General features: G+C 40.5%; 1 protein-coding gene across 5 annotated transcripts in view; it reads right to left on the reverse strand.

Moving 5' to 3' along the window:
* Positions 1–26,131, reverse strand: part of LOC140198922 (uncharacterized) — a 332,378-nt gene that overhangs the window by 104,776 nt on the left and 201,471 nt on the right. For 2 of the 5 annotated variants that reach the window (XM_072260174.1, XM_072260173.1), the window contains exons 34-35: positions 22,588–22,728; positions 18,226–18,366 (exon numbers count right to left, since the gene is read on the reverse strand). The exons of 2 other annotated variants lie outside the window; for them this stretch is intronic. In XM_072260174.1, the coding sequence (XP_072116275.1) occupies positions 18,226–18,366; positions 22,588–22,728 (282 nt within the window). The remainder of the gene's footprint in view (positions 1–18,225; positions 18,367–22,587; positions 22,729–26,131) is intronic. One more of the 5 variants, XM_072260175.1, reaches the window with a different exon arrangement.

Below are 26,131 nucleotides of genomic sequence, written 5' to 3' on the forward strand. Positions count from 1 at the left end.
CATTGTATCAACTTACCTGTCAGTCAGGAATAAGGAGACCTCATTACAACTGGCCATCAAGTACCTACCTATGCTAATTTCATTTTTATAGCTCTCAGCCTAGAGCCGTCAATGCATGCCTTTTCAAATACGCTTTTAAATATTTCTTAAACTTTGTGAGAGTGCCTGCTTCCATGACCTTATCAGGCAATGCATTCTTAATCTCACCAGTCTCTGTGTCAGAGTTCTGGTGAACTTACCTGTTGGTTGGTAATGAGGTGACTATAAGGAGGGAGGAGGAGAAGATGGTGGCGCGACGCAGCACGCGTGGCCGTTCCAAATGAATATCGATATGTGTAACTAGGGGGCGTGCATCAATCCGGATTTGATGGGGACAGCCGTGAAAGCAAAGAGAAACATCTGGAGCAACTTCTGAAATGCCTGCTTCGCTGCTGCTGCTACTGCGCGATCGAGAATCTCCGGAGATGTAGGCCCCAAATCCTCGGCTTTGCGTATTGCCTGTTGCTGGGGCCAGGGTCGAAACGCTCGGCAGAGATGGTGCTCGGTGCATCGGTGTTGGGAGGTGGTCGGAGGCTCGGTGTTTTTCGGACGGACTCGGAATCAGACTGTGGTCGGATGCTTCCGGGATGCTGCATCGGCAAGTTGGCAGCGCTGGGGGTTTACCGTCTGCATGAAATGATGGGCTGAGAGACTCTGAGACTTTTACTGTGCCATGGTCTGTTCTTATCAAATTACGGTATTGCTTTGCACTGTTGTAACTATATGTTATAATTATGTGGTTTTTGTTAGTTTTTAAGTCGGTTTGTCATGTGTTTTCGTGATATCATTCTGGAAAAAATTTTTTATCATTTCTTAATGCATGCATTACTAAATGACAATAAAAGGGGACTGCGTGTCCTCATAATCATAATCATATAATCATATGAAGCACCAATGAAATGAATTTGCAAAGGGTGATACTAGTCAATCACACATACGAGTACCTGGTACAGAAGACTTTGCCCCTATGTAGTCAGCAAAAGAGATGAATAGTCATGCAACATTCAGTTAAGAATGGGTATGAAGTGATGGCATTATCGACGATGAAAGACTAACGTGTATGAAAGCTTAAGTGTTATACAAAAGGTGAAACAGAATAAGCCCACTGTTTCTTCATCAGTTGCTGGTGGTTTCTGTTGCTGGATTTGGAGAACCTCATCAACAAAAAATTATCAAAGGAGCTAAGGTCTGTCAGTAGAACATCCTTTTGCTGCTTTCCACTGCAAAAGGAGAAACACCCTCCCTTGCCATTGGTGCGATGAAATCTTCTCTGGTCAAGTTGTACACTGATGCTAGTGAGCAAATACCTACCTGCGTTAACCCAATTTTCCAGCACCTGGTCTATAGCTTTTCAAGCCATGGTGCTTCAAATACTCTTCTTAAGATATTGTTGAAATATAATGAGAATGCTTGAATACACTAATCCTTCAAGCCTCTATATCTCAATGACCCTCATGTGTCACATTTCCAACTTACCTCACAGCTAGCTGCAGCCCTCTACTAATGGTAGTGAGATGAACAGGAGGAAACTTGGAAAGTATGGAATGTATCTTTATAGACATCCATGGAGAAAAGTGAAATATGCATGAACACAAAGGAATTACAGTATCAATTGGAACTCTGCATGTGTTTACTAGTATTGCAGGCTTTCATCTTTCCTTTTTTAGTCAGTTCATTTTTCCTTTTGCAACACTACAATCATTGTATCTAATGATTACAGCGCAGAAGAAAGACTATCTGTAGCAGAAAATCCTCCTCGCCTCATTATCAGAGCAGGGAGACGTTCTTCCCACAATAGTACAGAACATTCCTAATGCTGGATATTACATTCATTTCTCAACTAGTGATTTGAACAGAAATTATTTTATTTCTGTTGGAGAAGCCCCCAACACAATCTTGGTGTGCATAACAGGGAACAAATCCAAATCTGGGCAAGCTGCAGGATTCAGTTGCAATCCATTAACTTTGCGTGAGCTACTGACTTACACACATACAATTGGGTTGGTTTTCTTCCTAACCCAATTCAATGCAACAGTGCTTGCCTTCACCCAGCCATCTTACTGGCCCCACTGGAGGCATCGGATTATTTTAGATTTGTTTAACTGACTCCTGGTGAGATTCTTCTATTCAGGAGTTTGCCACTTGATGAATATAAATGACAAGTTGTTCTAAATGCTTCGCTTAGTCTAGCTTTACTAGACACCAGTGATGTAATGCTATTCCTAGCATCAGTTTTATGTGGGAAAATGTGATGGAAATTTTGATTTCTTTACTCCAAAATTGACATTCACCCAAAGTAAAAGCATTCCATTATTTCTGGTGCAGTCACCTCATAGCCACTTGTTAACTGCTCCATCACTACCAACCAGAAACCTGTGGTCAAGGAAAATCTTTATTCTGGAATCACCTGCTCAGAAGAATTATACTTCTTTTGCATAGTAGGTACCCGGAGATCTCAAATGGGTAACACCATTTGAGCTGTTTAACTGCTCAGTAACAATAACACAGGCTCCTCCTAGAAGTGCCATCAAGGCCCACAGCTTTACTTCCAACTGTTCTCCAATAACAGAAGCTTCTGAGGGCAGATCCTACCTAAGTTAAGAAGTTAAGCATTAAAAAGCAAGTATAAAGATCTTTAAAACCCTTTTCCCTCTCATTAGAAATGCAGTTGGGCTACAAGTGGTAAGTCAACAGGGATTCAGCACTGTGCTTGAAAAGTAGCCAAACTTACCTCATGTATATTTTCATTGACAGTGGAACAACAATGGCAGGTATTTCTGGGAATAATACAGAAGGTCCAGGATCAGTTCATTCCAAAGAGGAAGAAAGGTTCAAAGGCGAGTAAGGGGTGACCGTGGATGACAAGGGAAGTCAAGGACAGTGTAAAAATAAGAGAGAGGAAGTATAACATAGCAAGGATGAGTGGGAAGCCAGAGGATTGGGAGACTTTTAAGGAGCAACAGAAGATAACTAAAAAGGCAATACGGGGGGGAAAAGATGAAGCACGAAGGTAAACTAGCCAAAAATATAAAGGTGGATAGTAAAAGCTTCTTTAGGTATGTGAAGAGGAAAAAAGATTAGTTAAGACCAAAGTTGGGCCCTTGAAGACAGAAACGGATGTAATTATTATGGGGAACAAGGAAATGGCAGATGAGTTGAACAGGTACACAAACTAGGGAAGACACAAACAATCTCTCAGATGTAATAGTGGCCAGAGGACCTAGGGTAACGGAGGAACTGAAGGAAATTCGCATCAGGCACAAAATGGTGTTGGGTAAACTGATGGGACTGAAGGTTGATAAATCCCCAGAGCCTGATGGTCTGCATCCCAGGGTACTTAAGGAGGTGGCTCTAGAAATCGTGGACGCATTGGTAATCATTTTCCAATGTTCTATAGATTCAGGATCAGTTCCTGCAGATCGGAGGGTAGCTAATGTTAACCCACTTTTAAAGAAAGGAGGGAGAGAGAAAACAGGCAATTATAGACCAGTTGGTCTGTCATCAGTGATGGGGAAGATGCTGGAATCAATTATAAAAGATGTAATAGCGGCATATTTGGATATCAGTGGCAGGATAGGTCTGAGTCAGCATGGATTTACAAAGGGGAAATCGTGTTTAACTAATCTTCTGGAATGTTTTCAGAATGTAACTATGAAAATGGACATGGGAAAGCCAGTGGATGTAGTGTACCTGGACTTTCAGAAAGCCTTTGATAAGGTCCCACACAGGAGGTTAGTGTGCAAAATTAGACAAAATGGTACTGGGGTAGGGTACTGACATGGATAGAAAATTGGTTGGCAGACAGGAAACAAAGAGTAGGGATTAATGGGTCCTTTTCAGAATGGCAGGCAGTGACTAGTGGGGTACCGCAAGGCTCGGTGCTGGGACCGCAGCTATTTACAATATACATTAATGATTTAGATGAAGGAATTAAGAGTAACATTAGCAAATTTGCAGATGACACAAAGCTGGGTGGCAGTGTGAAATATGAGGAGGATGTTATGAGAATGCAGGGCGACTTGGACAGGTTGGGTGAGTGGGCAGATGCATGGCAGATGAAGTTTAATGTGGATAAGTGTGAGGTTATCCACTTTGGTGGCAAGAACAGGAAGGCAGATTAGTATCTGAATGGTGTCAAGTTAGGAAAAGGGGAAGTACAACGAGATCTAGGTGTCCTTGTTCATCAGTCATTGAAAGTAAGCATGCAGGTACAGCAGGCAGTGAAGAAAGTTAATGGCATGCTGGCCTTCATAACAAGGGGAATTGAGTATAGGAGCAAAGAGGTCCTTCTGCAGTTGTACAGGACCCTGGTGAGACCACACCTGGAATATTGTGTACAGTTTTGGTCTCCAGATTTGAGGAAGGACATTCTAGCTATTGAGGGAGTGCAGCGTAGGTTCACGAGGTTAATTCCCGGGATGGCGGGAATGTCATATGTTGAAAGGTTGGGGCGACTGAGGTTGTATACACTGGAATCTAGAAGGATGAGAGGGGATCTGATTGAAACATATAAGATTATTAAGGGATTGGACACGCTAGAGGCAGGAAACATGTTCCCCATGTTGGGGGAGTCCAGAACCAGAGGCCACAGTTTAAGAATAAGGGGTAGACAATTTCGAACGGAGTTGAGGAAAAACTTTTTCATACAGAGGGTTGTGGTTCTGTGGAATGCTCTGCCTCAGAAGGCAGTAGAGGCCAGTTCTCTGGATTCTTTCAAAAACAAGTTAGATAGAGCTTTTAAAGATAGCAGAGTGAAGGGATACAGGGAGAAGGCAGGAAAAGGGTACTGATTGTGGATGATCAGCCATGATCACAGTGAATGGTGGTGTTGGCTCGAAGGGCTGAATGGCCTACTCCTGCGCCTATTGTCTATTGCCAGTTGCTGATGTCTGCCAGCTCAGTCCTCAGAATCAGGACTAAATGGTAACAGAGCCTGATGAGTCTTGTGGGGAGGCAGGAGTCTTTTCATAAAACATCCAGAAAATCTTTAACAGCCCATTAAACCATGACTTGGTGTAGCTGATTGTCAAAACTCTGAGAAGCTTTGCATGATCCTGAACTCAAAAATTATCAGCCAGGAATTTGCAATCTAATACCAATGTTATTAATGAAAGTTGAGATCACAGTGTCTAGGTCTGCCATGGCAGCAATTCTACCGTGTTATCTTCCACTCTGCAGTTGGTGACTACTTGTCTGTTACATTGGTGTCCTCATGGATGCTAGGATGCCTGACTGCAGAGCCTGTACTGAACTGAACATGGCAGAAGCATTAAATGAAAAGTTATCAGTTTCTTAGAAAATGGGTGCTCCATAGTCCAGGTTGTTAACATGGAGGGCTGAAGGGTAAGCTTACCTGCAGTATGACACTGTGATTCTATAACGATATATTTTATAGTTAAATGCAAATATAGACAATATTTTTTATTTTTTTAAACAAGTCCAGAAAGTTATTGAAGGTTTGCAAATGTCAAAGCTGTATTCTGAGTCCAGGTGAATGATTACGAAGGTTACACCTGTGCTGTCCTTAGCCACACTGAAGAGCTGGTACCCATGCTTCCAGAGGGAGACGGTAACTAGGGTCTCACCAGAACAACCGGTATGGTTAGGTAGTAGCCACTAATTGTGTGACAGCAAAGAATCTTCCCCCTTAAAAAAATCAAAATCACAAATTGAAAACATTTCAGAGCATTTTAGAACTATTAAAATATTCAACTAAGTATTTTAAATAAAAAGATACATAAATTTTCAGATAATTACCTTGCTTTCCCACAGTTCTTCCTCGCCATACAAATGCATAGAGTTGCTGTCAGAAGGAAGATTGTCCTGTACAAGCCCTGGGGAACTGACTCTAACTTGCTGTTTATTGCTGGAATCCATGAGGAATCCAACAACAGAGAAAGAAAGATGAATAATTCAAGCAGAGATCTCAAAATAAGTGGAACCGAGGCAAGATAGAGCTCGGCATTTCGACAAGGACTTATTTGCCATTTCCCTAAAAATTCTGGTCCAGTTTTCAGCCAATAAGAATAGGTAAACACTGAGAACTTCTGAAGGCACAGTAAGTTAACCTGTCATTAGAATTTGCAAAACATAGCGTGATGAAGTAATAAACAATGTAACAACAATATTCCAGCAGCATGAAATTCCCAGTTGCCAGGTGACGCAATTATACAAGTTTTCTTCCTGAATACCAGGAGTCCATGATTGACTAGTTATATAAATACAGCCAAACACATCATTTATAATTCATGCAATGTATGGCATTGCCCAGCAAGTTTAATTTGCAGAAGAATCAAAAGTCTCCATGTGATATACTGCTTAACCAATACAACTTTCAGAGAAAAAAACCAGGGGTAATTTCAGTATGGCATAACTTTAAAATGGACACTGATTCGTAACATTTCAAGCCATGCATTAAAATGCATAACCCTCTCAAAACAAATATTTTAAATAGATGATCACTGATTTAGCAACACCATAAATAATTGCAAAACTCAATGTCAATTTATTAGCTTTTGTATATCTTTAAGATCAATATACCATAAGATTAAAGCAATGATAATAAACAGCAATTTGTCAAGATAACAGAATTGTAGAATGGGTCATATAAAATATTATCAAAACTAACAATAGTGTTTAACATTACACAGCATCATTACTATCTACTCTGCATTTTACCACAAGTACCTGAAAAGTTTTGATCCTCTGTGTGGTCAAGCCCAGAAACAGAAGTTGAATTGAACATATGTGAAGTCTTAGGGACTGGTAGTTTATGGTCTGTAAAGAAGGACGAAAAAAAACGAATGCAAATCTTGTGTCTATACCCAGAATAACCTACCCTTGTCATTCTAAAAGAAACATCTATGACTGTAATTTTATTTAAATATAACCAATGAATTGATAAGTCCAACATAAAAGACTTAAAATGATGAATGCCAAATGGTATTCTTGCTACCTTCCGCCAACTAGTAGTAGTTTGGATACAGCAGATTTTCCCGTTAGTAATTTGGATAGTTATTCTAACTGAGTTCTTGCATGAGTTCTCAAAGAAGTTAGCCAAACTAGCTGTTAATGATTTCATAATATCCTATTTATGTCAGCTTGGTTACAGTCAAAATACTATGGGCAGCAGTTTAGTTTCATATGGTTGAATAGAAATGATTACTAAGCAAACCTCAGGCAAAAGTTAGAGATAATTCTGTAGTGATATGACGTGTCAGAACGTGATTGGAAAGAGTTCTGAGCATGCGCAGAAATGATAGAATGATCAAGAACATGGTACTGTGAGAAATGTGGTTTGGTTGTTGCCGTAAATAAAAGTTCTATGTCTTACAGAATACGATTCTTTATTAGTAACCCACGGTATGTATAAATATAAAGAACAGAACATGGTGTCAGAAGTCGGTCTGGAAGACAACATGGTGACAGAAGTCGGTCTGGAAGAATAATACGTTTCCTAACACGGGACAATCGAAGATAAAAAAGAGTTCGAACTGTTTTGGAGTTTGCTAACAGTTTTACAAATGGAAGATTTGCAGCCTCCACCGACACTTCAATTGTCTGGGAACGTAGCTGAGAATTGGAAAAAATTTAAGCAGCGTTTTGAATTGTTTTTATCAGCGATCGAAGCGGATAGAAAACTGGAAAAAACGAAAGCTGCCCTTCTACTCCACGCAATAGGCGACGACGCAATTGAGGTATATAATCATTTTATTTTTGAAAATGAAGATAATTTAAAGTTGGAATTGATAATGGCCAAATTTGAAGCATTTTGTATACCGAAGCGTAATGTGACGTACGAAAGGCACATATTTTTTACATGTACGCAAAGAGCTGGTGAAACAATTGGTCAATATGTTACTGAGTTCAGTCACTGGAGTAAAACATGCGAGTTTGGAGAACTAACAGACTCTCTCATTAAAGACAGAATTGTTTGTGGCATTCGGGATAATGGTCTGAGAGAAAGACTGTTAAGAGAACAAGACTTAGATTTGGGAAAAGCTTAGATGCTCTGAAAAGCTTCGGAAACCGTGATGTCATGAGCTAAAGAACTTTTCAACGTAGGCGCTGTAAAAAAGCGCGAATATATTAGGAAAAATAATAAAACGGCAACAAAACCGACAGAGAGCAAGACGCCATCTGAGAGAAAAAAGCTATGTGATCGCTGTGGGCAGCGGCATTGGCCAAAACAGTATCCAGCGTATGGGAAAATGTGCAATGACTGCGGTAAGAGTAATCATTTTTCACGCTGTTGCAGAGTAGAAAGAAAATAAAACAGGTAAATGTAGTGCTTGAAAACGAACTCGAGGAGTTTTATATGGATGTGCTTTGTGAAAACAAACAAAGTAAGAATGACTGGACTATTCCATGGCAAGTGAACCAAAACAATATTCTGTTTAAACTTAATACTGGAGCATAAGTAAATGCTCTTGCAGAATCTGAGTTTAACACATTAAAGCCAAGACCAAAGTTACAAAGGACAAATATATAAGTGACTGGGTATTCAGGTGCAGACATTCCAGTTAAAGGAACGTGTGGCAAAAGTATCACAAAAATATTGTGCACACGCTTTCATTTGTGGTGGTGCCAAAGAATGTACGGTCAATACTGGGTTTATCTGCCTGTGAGAGACTGAATTTGGTGAAAAGAGATTAGTCCTGGACAGTGACACAGAGTCAGAATACAGTGACTTGATGAAAGAGTATGAGGACTTGTTCAATGGGCTTGGTTGTCTTCCAGGAGAGCACACGATTGAAATTGACAACACAGTGCAACCCGTAGTACATCCATGTAGAAAAGTGCCTTTTGCGTTACGTCATCAACCGAAAACACAGCTTGACAGAATGGAACAGCTAGGAGCCATAAAGAAAATTGATGAACCAACTGAATGGGTCAATTCACTTGTCATTGTTGATAAGAAAAATGTAAAACTGAGGATTTGCTTAGATCCAGGAGACTTGAATCGAGCCATTAAAAGAGAGCATTTCAAATTGCCTACTTGTGAAGAAGTTATGTCACAGTTTGTAAATTAGATGCATCCTCTGGATTCTGGCAACTTAAACTAGATGAACCCAGTTCAAAGTTATGTACCTTTAACACTCCTTTTGCCAGACACTGTTTTCTTTGGCTTCTGTCTGGAATTGCATCAGCTCCTGAAGTGTACCATAAAACCATTCACATGCTGTATGAGCACACTGAGGGTGCAGATACTTCCATGGACGATGTCATTGTTTGGGGATCATCTAAACAAGAGTCTGAGACTCAGACAAGTCTTTGAGGCAACACGCAAGGCAAATCTGAAGTTGAATAAAGAGAAATGTCAACGAGGAGTGACTGAACTTATCTTTGTGGGTGATATCATTAGCAATGAGGGTGTGCGTCCTGATCCATTGAAGGTTTCTGCTATTGAGAACATGCCAAGACCTCAATGTGATGTTCAAAGGTTCATGGGAATGGTCAATTATATGGGAAAATTCATACCCAATCTTTTGGAACAGCTTGCTCCATTGAGGCAGCTAACAGAAAAGAAAAATGAATGGAGCTGGAATCATGAACAGGAGAAGGCATGGCAAAATCTCAAGGAAGTGCTCACTAAACAACCTGTGTTGAAATTCTATGATGCTGAGAGGCCCATCAAAATCTTATGTGATGCAACTCAAGCAGGCTTAGGGGCAGTATTACTCCAGAAACATGATCAGGAATGGCTACCAGTGGCATATGCATCTCGTTCATTATCTGATCCAGAAACAAGGTATACTCAAATTGAAAAAGAATTGCTCAGCATTATGTTTGCTTGCAAGAGATTTCACCAATTTGTGTCAGGGCAATCTATTAACGTTGAAACTGATTATAAGTCTCTGATTACATTGTTTCGCAAACCTTTAAGTGACTTTCCTTTGCAAATTCAGCGAATGATGATCAAATTGCAAAGATATGCATTGAATATGTCAAACACACCTGGAAGATCCATGTACACGGCTGACACACTTTCCAGAGCTGTAGATCCAACAACAAAAGACAGTCACAGGGACGCTGTTGATGTTCAGGCATTTGTTGATATGATATGATATTTGTTGATATGTACCTGTTTCTGCTGAAAAGTTGGAACTGCTGCATCTTGAGACAGAGAAGGACAAGATTCTCAGTCAGGTAATACAAGTGGTGATGGATGGATGGCCAGATAATAAGCATGACTGTACCTCAGAAGTACAAGAATATTGCAACCACAGATCAGAACTTTCTGTTGTGGATGGGATATTGTACAAAGGTAGCAGAATTGTAATTCCTAAAAGTCTCCAAAACGAAATGCTTGAGAAAATTCCTGAAGGCCACCTAGGTATTGAAAAATGTAAGAGAAGGGCATGGGAAGTGATGTTTTGGGCCAGGATGAATCAAGAAATTGCAGAATTGGTATCTTCTTGTCAACTATGCCTTAAATACCAACCTAGCAACCCTAAGGAGCCACTGCATCCACATCCTGGTCCTCAGAGACCTTATTAGAAAGTAGGCGTTGATCTTTTTGTAACTGACAACAAAGATTATCTATTAATAACAGATTATAACTCATTGTATCCTGAAGTGGCCACTCCAGTGAATGATATCTGTTATTTGTCAAGTAGGGTGCCGTGCACAATTCTGATTTGATGGAGGCAGATGTGAGAGCACGGAGGAACATCTGGTGAAACTTCTGAAATGCCTGTTTCGCTGCCGTTGCTACTGTGTGATCCAGAATCTCCGGAGGGGAAGGCCCCGAATCCTTGGCTTTGCTTGTTGCTCAGCGGCCCGGGGCAGGGTCAAAGCGCTCGGCAGAGATGGTGCTTGGTGCTCAGTGTCGGAGGGCTGGTCAGAGGCTCGAAGTTTTCAGATGGACTCAGAGTCGGCTGTGGTCCGGTGCTTCCAGATGCTGCATTGGCAAGTTTGCGGCACTGGAGGCTCATGGCAGGGAGAGTTTCTCCCTTCTACCGTCTCCGTGAGATGTTGGGGCTATCGGGACGTTGAGACTTTTTTTACCGTGCCCATGGTCTGTTCTTATCAAATTATGGTATTGCTTTGCACTGTTGTAACTATATGTCATAATTATGTGGTTTTGTCAGTTTTAGTCTTGGTTTGTCCCGTGTTTCTGTGATATCATACTGGAGGAACATTGTATGATTTTTCAATGCATGCATTTCTAAATGACAATAAACGAGGACTGAGTGTCCTCATAATCTAATCTAAAGTGTGTGGTCTGAGCAGAACAACTGCAGAGAATGTAATTACGCGCATGAAATCAGTTTTTTCCAGACATGGTGTACCTGATGAAGTTTTCACAGACAATGGTCCACAATTCAATGGTGAATGCATGAGACATTTTACTCATGATATTTTTCCCTCAGTCCAATGGATTAGTTGAGAAGTCAGTAGGAATTATCAAGAAACTGATGCACAAAGCAAAAGATAGTGGAGGTGATTTTTATGAAGCTTTGTTAGCCTATCGCAGTACTCCACTTGAATGTGGATTTTCACCTGCTCAGCTCTTGATGGGATGCCGTTTGAGATCCAATCTGCCAATAGATGAGAGCCTTCTGAAAACAGAGGAAGGTGAACATGAAAAGATGGAAAGATGAACACAAAGCAATGCAGAAAACATACTTGGACAGATGTTCTTGTCCTTTACCTGAACTACACCAAGGAGATGAAGTAAGGATACAAGACAAAATGAACACATGGACACAAAAAGCTACAGTACTTGAAGAAGTACAACCCAGATCATACATGGTCCAAACAGAAGAAGGAACAGTGTTAGGAAGAAATTGCAAAAACCTCAAGAAAGAGCCAACTTCAGAGTTTCAGTTAACTGATGCAGACCAGACAAAACATGGAAGTAACAATAAAACACAAGAACTGTGTGAACCACTCAGAAGGTCTACTCGTGTTCGTAAACCCCCAGAGAGACTGATAGAGACTTGATAAATTATGCATTTGCTTTGGTTAATGTTGCTAATTGTTTTTCTTTTTAAGGAAAGGAAGATGTGGTGATATGACGTGTCAGAACATGATTGGAAAGAGTTCTGAGCATGCGCAGAAATGATAGAATGATCGAGAACATGGTACTGTAAGAAACGTGGTTTGGTTGTTGCTGTAGATAAAAGTTCTATGTCTTCCAGAATATGATTCCTTATTAGTAACCCACGGTATGTATAAATATAAAGAACACAACAAATTCTATGACTTTAAATAACAAATAGATGTACTTAACATGTTAGACAGACAGCTGACGATACAACCATTGTTGGTAGAATCAGATGGTGAAAAGAGAGCATACAGGAGTGAGATATGCCAACTAGCGGTGTGGTGCCACAGCAACAATGTGGCACTCAACGTCAGTAAGATTAAAGAGCTAATTGTGGACTTCAGGAAGGGTAAGACAAAGGAACACATACCAATCCTCATAGAGGGATCAAAAATGGAGAGAGTGAGCAGCTTCAAGTACCTGGGTGTCAAGATCTCTGAGGATCTAACCTGGTCCCAATATATCGATGTGGTTATAAAGGCAAGACAGCAGCTATACTTTATTAGGAGTTTGAAGAGATTTGGCATGTCAACAAATACACTCAAAAACTTCAATATTTGTACTGTGGAGAGCATTCTGACAGGCTGCATCGCTGTCTGGTACGGAGGGGCTACTGCACAGGACCGAAAGCAGCTGCAGAAGGGTGTAAATCTAGCCAGCTCCATCTTGGGTACTAGCCTACAAAATACCCAGGACACCTTCAGCGAGCAGTGTCTCAGAAAGGCAGTGTCTATTATTAAGGATCTCCAGCACCCAGGGCATGCCCTTTTCTCACTGTTACCATCAGGTAGGAGGTACAGAAGCCTGAAGTCACACACTCAGTGATTCATGAACAACTTCTTCCCCTCTGCCATCCAATTCATAAATTGACATTGAATCTTTGGACACTACCTCACTTTTTAAAATAAAAAATAAACAGTATTTCTGTTTTTGCACATTTTAAAAAATCTATTCATTATACGTAATTGATTTACTTGTTTATTTATTATTATTTTCTCTCTGCTAGATTATGTATTGCATTGAACTGCTGCTGCTAAGTTAACAAATTTCTTGTCACATGCCGGTGATAATAAATCTGATTCTGATAGAGTTCATGTAAATGCTGGATGTGAGATGTGAATGAATACAAAGTCTTTTTTCCATTGTCATTATTTACAGAGAGCCTGTATTCTAGCTTTTTGACATTTTCTCTCCTGTACCAAAAACATGTGTTGGACTGGGTAATTAAATATTAAAAGTTCATGTAACAGATAACAAATAAACTAAATGAAATCAATCAAGTCAAAAACATAAGGATGGTTGTATGTGTGATTCATAAATGTCACTGTCTAATCCAAAAGAATTATGCTTCCTCATACATTTCTCTAAAACCATTCAAGTCAATTCACTTTTTATTGTCATTTTGACCATAACTGCTGGTACAGTACATAGTAAAAATGAGACAATGTTTTTCAGGACCATGGTGCTACATGAAACAATACAAAAACTACACTGAACTACGTAAAAACAACACAAAAACTACACTAGACTACAGACCTACTCAGGACTGTATAAAGTGCACAAAACAGTGCAGGCATTACAATAAATAATAAACAAGACAATAGGCACAGTAGAGGGCAGTAGATTGGTGTCAGTTGAGGCTCTGGGAATTGAGGAGTCTGATGGCTTGGGCGAAGAAACTGTTACATAGTCTGGTCGTGACAGCCCGAATGCGTCGGCGCCTTTTCCCAGATGGCAGGAGGGAGAAAAGTTTGTATGAGGAGTGCGTGGGGTCCTTCATAATGCTGTTAGCTTTACAGATGCAGTGTGTGGTGTAAATGTCTGTAATGGTGGGAAGAGAGACCCCGATGATCTTCTCAGCTGACCTCAATATCCACTGCAGGTTCTTGCGATCCGCGATGGCGAAATTTCCAAACCAGGCAGTAATGCAGCTGCTCAGGATGCTCTCAATACAACTTATGTAGAATGTGGTGAGGATGGGGGGGGGGTGGTGGGAGATGGACTTTTCTCAGCCTTTGCAGAAAGTAGATACGTTGCTGGGCTTTCTTTGCTTTGGAGCTGGTGTTGAGGGACCAGGTGAGATTCTCCGCCGGGTGAACACCAAGAAATTTAGTGCTCTTAACGATCTCTATGGAGTTGTTGACGTTCAGCGGAGAGTGGTTGCTTCGTGTCCTCCTGAAGTCAACAACCATCTCTTTTGTTTTGTTCACATTCAGAGACAGGTTGTTCGTTCTGCACCAGTCCGTTATCCGCTGCACCTCCTCTCTGTATGCTGACTTATCATTCTTGCTGATAAGACCCACCACGGTTATGTCATCAGCAAACTTGATGATGTGGTTCGAGCTGTGTGTTGCAGCACAGTCACGGGTCAGCAGAGTGAACAGCAGCGGACTAAGCACACAGCCCTGGGGGGGCCCCCGTGCTCAGTGTGATGGTGTTGGAGATGCTGCTTCCAATCCGGACTGACTGAGGTCTCCCAGTCAGGAAGTCTAGGATCCAGTTGCAGAGGGAGGTGTTCAGGCCCAGTAGGCTCAGCTTTCCAATCAGTTTCTGAGGAACGATTGTGTTGAATGCTGAACTGAAGTCTATGAACAGCATTCGAACGTACGTGTCTTTTTTGTCCAGGTGGGTTAAGGCCAGGTGGAGGGTGATGGCAATGGCATCGTCTGTTGAACGGTTGGGACGGTACGTGAACTGCAGGGGGTCCAGTGAGGGGGGCAGCAGGGTCTTGATGTGCCTCATGACAAGCCTCTCAAAACACTTCATGATGATGATGTGAGTGCAACAGGACGGTAGTCGTTGAGGCAGGACATTGAAGACTTCTTTGGCACGGGGATGATAGTGGCGGCCTTGAAGCACCTAGGAATGATGGTGCCTCTCAGGGAGATGTTCAAGATGTCAGTGAGAGTATCTGCTAGCTGGTCTGCACATTCTCTAAGCACTCTGCCAGGAATATTGTCTGGTCCAGCAGCCTTCCGTGGGTTGACCCTGCACAGGGTTCTCCTCGCATCAGCCACGGTAAGACACAACACCTGGTCGCTTGGAAAAGGGGTGGTTTTCCTCGCCGCCACGTCACTTTCCGCCTCAAAACGAGCATAGAAGTTGTTCAACGCATCTGGGAGGGAGGCATCACCAGCACAGACAGGTAGTGTTGTCCTGTCGTTGGTGATGGCCTGAATGCCCTTCCGCATGCTCCGCGTGTTGCCGCTGTCCTGGAAGTGGCTGTGGATTCGCTGGGCGTGTGCACACTTTGCTTCTCTGATGCCCCGGGACAGTTTGGCCCTCGCTGTTGTTAGGGCTGCCTTGTCGCCTGCTCTGAAGGCAGAGTCACGGGTCCTAAGCAGCGCACGCACATCCACCGTCATCCATGGTTACTAGTTAGCACGTGTAGTGATGGCCTTGGCCACAGTGACATCATCAATGCACTTGCTGATGTAGCTAGTCACTGATGCTGTGTACTCCTCTAGGTTGGTGGAGTCGCCATCGGTTGCAGCCTCCCTAAACATGTGCCAGGCAGTGTGTTCAAAGCAGTCTTGAAGAGCAGAGATGGCTCCTGCTGGCCAGGTTTTCACCTGCTTCTGAGCTGGTCCAGAGTGCCTGACGAGCGGTCTGTATGCTGGAATTTGTGCAGTGATTTCATTTCAATCTGTATAATGAAGGAGTTTGAGGCATTTTGTAAAATGCATAATTTTTACAATACTGTAAATGGAAGGTGATAAGAGCCATAGTCAGACACAGAAACAGGGCCTTTGACACACCTTGTCTACGCCAACCATGTCATCTTTTGATTCCTTTTGCCTTGTTTAGGCCAGTTAACCTCTACTCTTATACGATTATTTGTGGGTCATCAGCCAACCTACTTATCGGGCCAGAGAGATTCTCATCCAAGATGATTATATATGACACACAACAAAAGTCTCTATAGATCCCCAGCAATGATCCCTATGGTACAACGCTGGTTATAGTCTCCAGTCAGAGTAACAACACTCTCCCACGATCCTCCACCTCCCTGCATCCTTTCACTAAGCTAATTTTGGATCCAGTTTGCCACTACACCTTGAATCCCATGTATTTAATCCTTTTAGACTAGCCTGCCATGCAAGACCTTGTCAAAGGACCAGCAAAAGTCCATATATATCCCGTTGGCCTGGGGGAAAGGAGTGGAATGGCAAACAATCAAAAGGAAATAAAGGGTCCTTATCGAGCTGAGTTATGAAGATTGTTGCCCTGCTGCTATTGAACTATGACTGGCCTCAGGACAAATTAAGCTCCCTCAGAATATTCCAAAAGTATTGGCTCAGAAATCATATTACCACATGTGTGACTGACATGTAAATCATGTTGATCACAAATACAACACCAGCTTCCCCATTCTCCAAACCTCCAATCCTGCCCAGCAAACTTATTACTGTGACACAAAATGACCCAGAAACAGTCATTGCTGAGATTTGCAGGAAAAAAGATTTTTTCAATTGCACAATGTTGAAAATAAAAACACCCTGCATCCACTGTGGCATAATAACCATAGAATGTTGTAACACTAGTAAAGAATTCAAATGTAAGCACACACCCATGTATTGGAATTTACATTTCAAACAAGACGAACCAATATATATTGTGGAGGTTGATTGTGTTGCTTGCAGGATGAACACAACTTGCAACATGCAATACCAGTAAAATATTGAATGCGGGAGCACGCAGTTAAGATAAAACATCGTCAACATTCTTGCAAAAGTCAATTCTAGCAACCATAGTTATCCTGCTCCTTAAATGTCCAGAACAAATACTTCAGAAATTTCACAGCAATTTATATAAGACAGACTGTCCATGCAGCATTGTTATTTTCAATAAAACAGTCAAGTTTATTTTATCCATCACAACATGGCAAATCATATCAGGCATAACAATGTGACACAAACATGAGAAAATCCGCAGCCGCTGGAAATCCGAGCAACACACACAAAATGCTGGAGAAACTCTAGCAGGCCAGGCAGCATCTATGGAAAAGAGTATAGTCAACATTTCGGGTCAAGACCCTTCATCAGGACACAATTTGATAAACACTTTACAGACAAGCATAGCCTCCAAGCTTCTCAAAATAGATGTGCTGCCTACATATCCCAACAATGATAAGCAGTGTCCAAAAATTTGTGAAATGAGGAGCAACATATATCATATGTTTTTTGCAACAAACTGAAAGCAAGGCAGGGCACAGACTTGTCAAACACATTTTAGACAGAAATTAACTGTGTAACCAAAGAATTATAAATGAGCAGTGAGTGATTGTGTTGTCTGCAGGGCATTTTGGAAAGTGTCCTATATTGTTGTTACACAAGTGCACAATGTCATTTGCATTTTCTAATAGTTGATTTTGTATATTCACATATTCTGCCAGGAGTACCCAGAACATTAGAAAGCTCCATCTTAGTAAATTCATATCAGAAGATTCCTATGCACATATGGAGAATGTCAATTACAATGTCAAAAATAAACTGGAGCTAACAAGAGTTGAACTCCAAATACAAAATCTTATTCATTCAGTAAATGAATCCTGTAGAACTCTGATGAACATAAACTATAATACTGAACATCATTATAATATAGCATGTACTACAATTGGTTTTATTATTTTAACATTGGATTTATCATGAATTTATACAACCAATAATAATTTTTAATATACTGACCTATGGATAACAGAAAGTGGTGATGAACTAATTAGGCACTATTCTAAATGATTCATGTGAAGAAAAAGATCATGTAATGACATATTTCCGATACATGAATTCTAATTACCATTCAATAACTTTCTAACCAAAACAGCCCTGATCAGCAGACAGCACATTTGCATCTAAGCTGTATGTGAATTCAATGGAATATGCACACACAAATCCAACAAAAATACAGTAAACACACAAAATATAGGTGTGGAATGGATTGCTCATGTCAAAAACGCAGTGATACAACACTGAATGAGCTGAAAGTGATATTGTGCATGCACAACCACAAATGCTTTGCACACACATAACCCAAACACTCACAGCTGTTAAAGCAGGGCATAGCACTTGCTGCATGTACCTTGTATTTCTGTCATTTTAACACAAGTCTGAAGGTACAAATATTGTTGAAGGTACCTGGAACTTCAGTATTTCTTATCTTAGCATGCTCATGTTCTGGGATGGGACTGCTCACATTAGGAATATCAGTGACTGGCAGCTCAAGGTCAGGCATTAAACTGAACTCGTCAGTCGCTTCAGAGATTTCTACCTCATGGTCTAAAAAGGATAAGAAGGAAGGCGAACACAAAAATTCTGTTTATCCCAAGATTACGTTTCAATGAATAATTTTGAATTACTGAACATCATTATGAACCAGATCAGTCATATTTCTTCAATTAGAATAAATTAGACAAATGAAATGTAATCACAAATGATATTCCATGATATTAACTAATGTATAACCACATTTTGCTAAATTCAGTATTAACAGGCAGAGGCATAACAACATGCATTGTTTTTGCTACACAAAACAATTTACTCTTCAATAAACTTTATAGTCATGAAAAGTTAATTGGCAATTTATCATCAAGGTCACTGAACAGTCCGGTGAAGTAATACAAAATGAGCTTTAAAAAATGCATCCTTGGTATAATTATTTTAGAGGATCAGCACATAACTGAAATTACAAATACAGCACAGCAGTGCACCTCTGCTTCCTTAAGAGATTGCGAAGATTCAGCATGACATCTTAAACTTTGACAACTTCGATAGTGGAGAATATATTGACCGGCTGCATCACAGCCTGGTATGGAAACAGCAATGTCCTTGAATGGAATATCCTACAAAATATAGTGGATAGGGCCCTGTCCATCTAGGAACTCAGTGTAAAAGTATAATGAGAATAAAGATCAGAGAAATACTGTGCATGAAATTGCAGGAAATATGCAGTCGATTGACAGTTCCCTGCCTGTTGTGATGAATGGGGGCAGCTAAATGGATCTGCGCCTGAGATCAGACTGACAAGTGAGAGTGAACAGAAGGCCAAGAGAGTCTCAAGTCATTTGGTGTGGTGTTGCCATGTGATGGTATGGATTGGTGGAAAGGAGTGGGATGGAAATAAAGGGTGCTAATTCAGCTGAGTTATGAAGATTGTTGCCCTGCTGATACTCATCTACGGCTGGCCTCAGGACAACTTAAGCTCCCTCAGAATATTCCAGAAGTATTACCTCTGAAATCATGTTATCACGTTTGTGACTGACATATAAATCACGTTGATCACAAGTGCAACCCCGTCTTCCCTTTTTTACACCTCTCCAGTCCTGCCCAGCAAACGTACTAGACTGACACAAAATCACTTGGAAATAGCCATTGTTGAGTTTTGCAGGAAAAAAGAATTACTCAGTTGCACAGTGTTGAAAATAACACAAGCCCAGCAGCTTGCTAGATATTTACTCTCTTACTAGACATTCAAAAGACCATAAGACCATAACATATAGGAGCAGAATTAGGTTATTTGGCCAAACGAGTCTGCTCCACCATTTCTATTGGCTAATCCAAACTTCCTCTCAGACGCAGTCTTCTGTCTTCTTCCCATATCCTTTCATGCCCTCCCAATCAACAGTCTATCAACCTCTGCCTTAAATATACATAAAGACTTGGCCTGTGATAAAGAATTCCACAGATTCTCCATTCTCCAGCTAAAGAAATTCCTCCTCACCACTACTCTAAGAGGATATCCCTCTATTGTGAGGCTGTGTCCTCCGGTCTTAGACTCTCCTACCATAGAAAGCATCCTCTTAACATCTACTCTGTCAAGGCCTTTTACATAGATCATAGAATAGTACAGCACAGTACAGGCCCTTCAGCCCACAATGTTGTGCCGACCCTCAAACCCTGCCTCCCCTAGAAGCCCCCACCTTAAATTCCTCCATATACCTGTCTAGTAGTCTCTTAAACTTCACTAGTGTATCTGCCTCCACCACTGACTCAGGCAGTGCATTCCACGCACCAACCACTCTCTGAGTAAAAAACCTTCCTCTAATATCCCCCTTGAACTTCCCACCCCTTACCTTAAAGCCATGTCCTCTTGTATTGAGCAGTGGTGTCCTGGGGAAGAGGTGCTGGCTGTCTACTTTATCTATTCCTCTTACTATCTTGTATACCTCCATCATGTCTCCTCTCATCCTCCTTCTCTCCAAAGAGTAAAGCCCTAGCTCCCTTAATCTCTGATCATAATGCATACTTTCTAAACTAGGCAGCATCCTGGTAAATCTCCTCTGCACCCTTTCCAATGCTTACACATCCTTCCTATAGTGAGGTGACCAGAACTGGACACAGTACTCCAAGTGTGGCCTAACCAGAGTTTTATAGAGCTGCATCATTACATCGCGACTCTTAAACTCTATCCCTCAACTTATGAAAGCTAACACCCCATAAGCTTTCTTAACTACCCTATCCACCTGTGAGGCAACTTTCAGGGATCTGTGGACATGTACCCCGAGATCCCTCTGCTCCTCCACACTACCAAGTATCCTGCCATTTACTTTGTACTCTGCCTTGGAGTTCGTCCTTCCAAAGTGTACCATTCAATAGGTTCATGTACCAACATTCTGAACTGTGACATAACAATGCATTGTTGTAACACAAGTAATGGATTCAAATGTAACCGTGCATCATGCATTGGAATTTACATTTCAAACACGATGTATAATGTAGGGGGTGACTGTGCTGCTTGCAGGGTGAACACAACTTCCAACATTCGATACTAGCAAAGTCAAGGCAAGTGAATGTGCGCAGTGAAATAAAACATCGCCAACATTCTTGCAATAGTCAATTCTAGCAACCAAAGTTAACCCTCTCTTTAAATGTTCAGAACACTTACTTTAAAAATTTCACACTAATTTATGCAGGACAGTTGATCCATGCAGTTCTGCTACTTTCAAGAAAACAGATACGTTTATTTTGTCCATCACACCATAGCAAATCACATATAACAATTTGACACAAACATACGGAAATTTGCACATGCTGAAAATCCAAGCAACACACAAAAAGTGCTAGAGGAACTCAGCAGGCAAGGCAGCATCTACGGAAAAGAGTAAAGAGTCAACATTTCAGGTTGAGACCCTTCATCAGGACTCAATTTGACAAACACTTTACAGCCAAACATAGCCTCTAAGCTTCTCAAAATAGATGAGTTGCCTACATATCCCAACAGTGATAAGCAGTGTCCAAAAATTCCTTGAAACAAGGAGCAGCCTATTTCACTCTACCCCCTCCCCCAGCTCCCTCATGGTTCCGCCTCCTTCTTCTACTACCCATTGTTTTCAGGGCTATGACATCAATGCTTCCCCTCCCCCAACCCTTTGTCTTTCAAATTACTGGTCCTTCAACTGAAGCTACAAGCATTCTTCAAATCCTTCCCATCTTTCATTCTTCAGTCCTGACAAAGGGTTCCGGCCCGAAACGTCGACTCATTGTTTCTAACTGATGCTGCCTGAGCTGCTGAGTTCATCCAGTGTACTGAAAGCCTATTTCTTATGGTTTTTGCAATAAATTGAAAGCAAGGCATTGCACAGACTTGTCAAACACGTTTTTGACAGAAATTAACTGTGCAACAAAAGAATTATAAATGAGCAGTGAGTGATTGTGTTGTTTGCAGGGCATTTTGGAAAGTGTCCTATATTGTTGTTACACAAGTGCACAATGTCATGTGCAGTTGCTAACACTGTAATTGATTTTGTATAGTCACATATTCTGCCAGGAGTACCCAGAGTGTCAGAAAGCTCCATCTTAGTAAATTCATATCAGGAGATTCCTATGCACATACGGAGAATGTCAATTATGTCAAAAATAAACTGGGGCTAACAAGAGTTGAACTGCAAATACAAAATCCTATTTATTCAGTAAATGAATCCTGTAGAATTCTAATGAACATAAACTATAATACTGGACATCATTATATTGTAGCATATACTACATTTGTTCTGTTATTTTAACATTGAATTTATCATGAATTATACAACCAATAATAATTTTAATATACAGACCTATGGATAACAGAAAATGGTGACCAATTAATTAAACACTATTCTAAATGATTAATGGGAAGAAAAAGATCATGTAGTGACATCATTTCCAATACATGAATCCTAATTACCATTCAATAACTTTCTAACCGAAACAGCCCTGATCAGCAAACAACACATTTGTATCTAAGGTGAATGTGAATTCAATGGAATATGCACACACAAATCCAACAAAAATACAGTAAACACACAAAATATAGGTGTGGAATGGATTGCTCATGTCATAAGCGCAGTGATACAATACTGAATGAACTGAAAGTGATATTGTGCATGCACAACCACAAATGCTTTGCACACACATAACCCAAACACTCACAGCTGTTAAAGCAGGGCATAGCACTTGCTGCATGTACCTTGTATTTCTGTCATTTTAACACAAATCTGAAGGTACAAATATTGTTGAAGGTACCTGGAACTTCAGTATTCCTTATCTTAGCATGCTCATGTTCTGGGATGGGACTGCTCACATTAGGAATATCAGTGACTGGCAGCTCAAGGTCAGGCATTAAACTGAACTTGTCAGTCGCTTCAGAGGTTTCCACCTCTTGGTCTAAAAAGGATAAGAAGGAAGCCCAACACAAAATTCTGTTTATCCCAAGATTACAGGATGTTAAAATGAATAATACTGAATTACTGAACATCATTATAAACCAGATTAGTCATATTTCTTCAATTTAAATAAATTAGATAAATAAAATGTAACCACAAACGATATCCTATGATATTAACTAATGTGTAACAGAGCATTTTGCTAAATTCAGTATTAACAGCCAGAGGCATAACAACATGTATTGTTTTTGCTACACAAAACAATTTACTCTTCAGTAAACTTTATAGTCATGAAAAGTTAATTGACAATTTATCATCAAGGTCACTAAACAGTCTGGTGAAGTAATACAAAATGAGCTTTAAAAAATGCATCCTTGGTATAATGATTTTAGAGGATCAGCACATAACTGATATTACAAATACAGCACGGCAGCACCTCTGTTTCCCTAAGAGATTGCGAAGATTCAGTATGACATCTTAAATTTTGACAAACTTCGATAGTGGAGAATATATTGACCGGCTGCATCACAGCCTGGTATGGAAACAGCAATGTCCTTGAATGGAATATCCTACAAAATATAGTGGATGTGGCCCTGTCCATCACAGGTAAAGCACTCTCCACCATTGAGCACATCTAGAAATAGATCCATCATCAGGACCCTCTACTACCCAGGTCATGCTCTCTTCTTGCTATTGCCATGAGGAAGGAGGCACAGGAGCTTCAGGATTCACACCAGCATGGACTTCAGGAACAATTGTTACCCCTCAACCATTAGGCTCTTGAAACAGAGGGGATAACTTCACTCAACTTCATTTGCCTCATCACTAAACTGTTCCTACAACCTATGGACTTACTTATAAGGACCATTCATCTCATGATCTCGATATTTATTGCTTATTTAATTTTATATATATTTCAACAATAAATTTACTTTGAACTCCAATTTAAACTGTGGAACCACTAAAATAGTTACCTGCATTGACTATCAAATGCACTTTACAAACATGTAACCCAGCCATCCATTAGCAGTTAATGTCCTAACTTTCGGCCACATTGGTAAAAACCACAATATATGCATATCAATTACTCCATTCTTCACTTTACACTCAAGGCACCAACATGGTCAGCAGGACCTGTAGCCTTAACATTCTTGTTATTGAATGTATAGGTTTGGGTGTGGGATTGCCACATGAGTAATGTCAGCGGCTGGCATCTTGAAATGTGAGATTATACTGAGTATGCTGTCACTTTGTGGGTTGATGGGATAAGGAGGGAGCCAGATACAAACTTTTAATCTCTCATGAAACATCATGTTGTTTTGGTAAAAAGATCATTTTGTTTTACTGGATATAATTAAGTTTTGGTAATATTTTAATTTTTTCCATATTACATATTCAATTGGAACCCTGAATTGCATAACAAAAGTTTCAAACTAACATAGTATCAAATTACTTTGAGTGGTTTGTTAACCTTGTGCCATTTACTGTTTCCCCTATATCAATAGTTTAAAATCACTGAATAATCATCACAAAATCATGGCCATGATTGGCTGATAATCTGCAGCCCATCTAGGAACTCAGTGTAAAAGTATAGTGAGAGTAAAGATCAGAGAAATATTGTGCATAAAATTGCAGGAAATATGCAGTCGATTGACAGTTCCCTACCTGTTGTGATGAGTGGGGCAGCTAAATGGATCTGAGCCTGAGATCAGACTGACAAGTGAGAGTGAACAGAAGGCCAAGAGAGTCTCAAGTCATTTGGTGTGGTGCTGCCATGTGATGGTATGGATTGGTGGAAAGAAGTGGGATGGCATAAGATCAAAAGGAAATAAAGGGTGCTTATTCAGCTGAGTTATGAAGATTGTCGCCCTGCTGCTATTCAACTACGACTTGCCTCAGGGCAAATTAAACACCCTCAAAATATTCCAGAAGTATGACATCAGAAATCACGTTACCACATGTGTGACTGACATATAAATCACATGTTGATCACAAATGCAACACTATCTTCCCCATTCTACAACCCTCTGATCCTGCCCAGCAAACTTACCAGACTGAAACAAAATCACCCAGCAATAACCATTGTGGAGTTTTGTAGGAAAAAAGAATATTTCAGTCACACAATGTTGAAAATAAAGTACCCAGCAGTCTGCAAATGCTTGTCTTCTCTCTCTTATCAGATATTCATAAGACCATAAGACATAGGAACAGAATTAGGTTATTTGGGACATTGAGTCTACACCGCTATTTCAACTGGCTGATCCAAATTTCCTCTCAGGCCAATCTTCAGCCTTCTCCCCATATCCCTTCATGCCCTGACCAATCAAGAATCTATCAACCTCAGTCTTAAACGTACATAAAGAATTAGCATCCATAGTTGCCTGTGATAATGAATTCCAGATTCTCCACTCTCTGGTTAAATAAATTCCTCCTCAGCTCCATTCTAAAAGGATGCCCCTCTGTTGTGAGGCTGTGTCCTCTGGTCTGAGACTCTCCTATCATAGGAAACATGCTCTTCACATCCACTCTGTCAAGACCTTTCACCATTCAATAGGTTCATGTACCAACATTTGGAACTGCTTCTGACGTGACATTATAAAAATGCATTGTTGTACTACAAGTAATGGATTCAAATGTAACTACACATCATGCATTGGCATTTATGTTCCAAACAAGACTAAACCATGTATAATATAGGGGGTGATTGAGTTGCTTGCAGGATGAACACAACTTCTAACATTTAACAGTAGCAAAGTCAAGAAAACTGAGAGCATGACAGTTAAATAAAACTTCGCCAACATTCTTGCACCTAGACAATTCTAGCAACCATAGTTAACCTTCTCCTTAAATGTTCCAAACAATTTCTTCAGAAATTTCACACTAATTTATGCAAGACAGTCGAAACATGCAGTTCTGTTACTTTCAAAAAAACAGTTACATTTATTTTATCCATCACACATAGCAAATCACATATAACAATTTGACACAAACATAAGAAAATTTGCACATGCTGAAAATCCAAGCAACACACACAAAGTGCTAGAGGAACTCAGCAGGCCAGGCAACAGCTATGAAAAAGAGTAAACAGTCGACGTTTTGGGTTGAGACCCTTCATCAGGACTTAATTTGACAAACACTTCACAGCCAAATGTAGCCTCGAAGCTTCTCAAAAGAGATGTGTTGCCTACATATCCCAACAGTGATAAGCAGTGTCCAAAAAATTCCATGAAATGAGGAGCAGCATATTTCTTATGGTTTTTGCAACAAATTGAAAGCAAGGCGTTGCATAGACTTGTTAAACACATTTTCGACAGAAAAGAACTACAAAGAATTATAAATGAGCAGCGAGTGATTGCATTGTTTGCAGGGCATTTTGGAAAGTGTCCTATATTGCTGTTACACAA

The sequence above is a fragment of the Mobula birostris genome, chromosome 6 (assembly GCF_030028105.1).
Source record: "Mobula birostris isolate sMobBir1 chromosome 6, sMobBir1.hap1, whole genome shotgun sequence".
Classification (NCBI taxonomy): Eukaryota; Metazoa; Chordata; class Chondrichthyes; order Myliobatiformes; family Myliobatidae; genus Mobula; species Mobula birostris.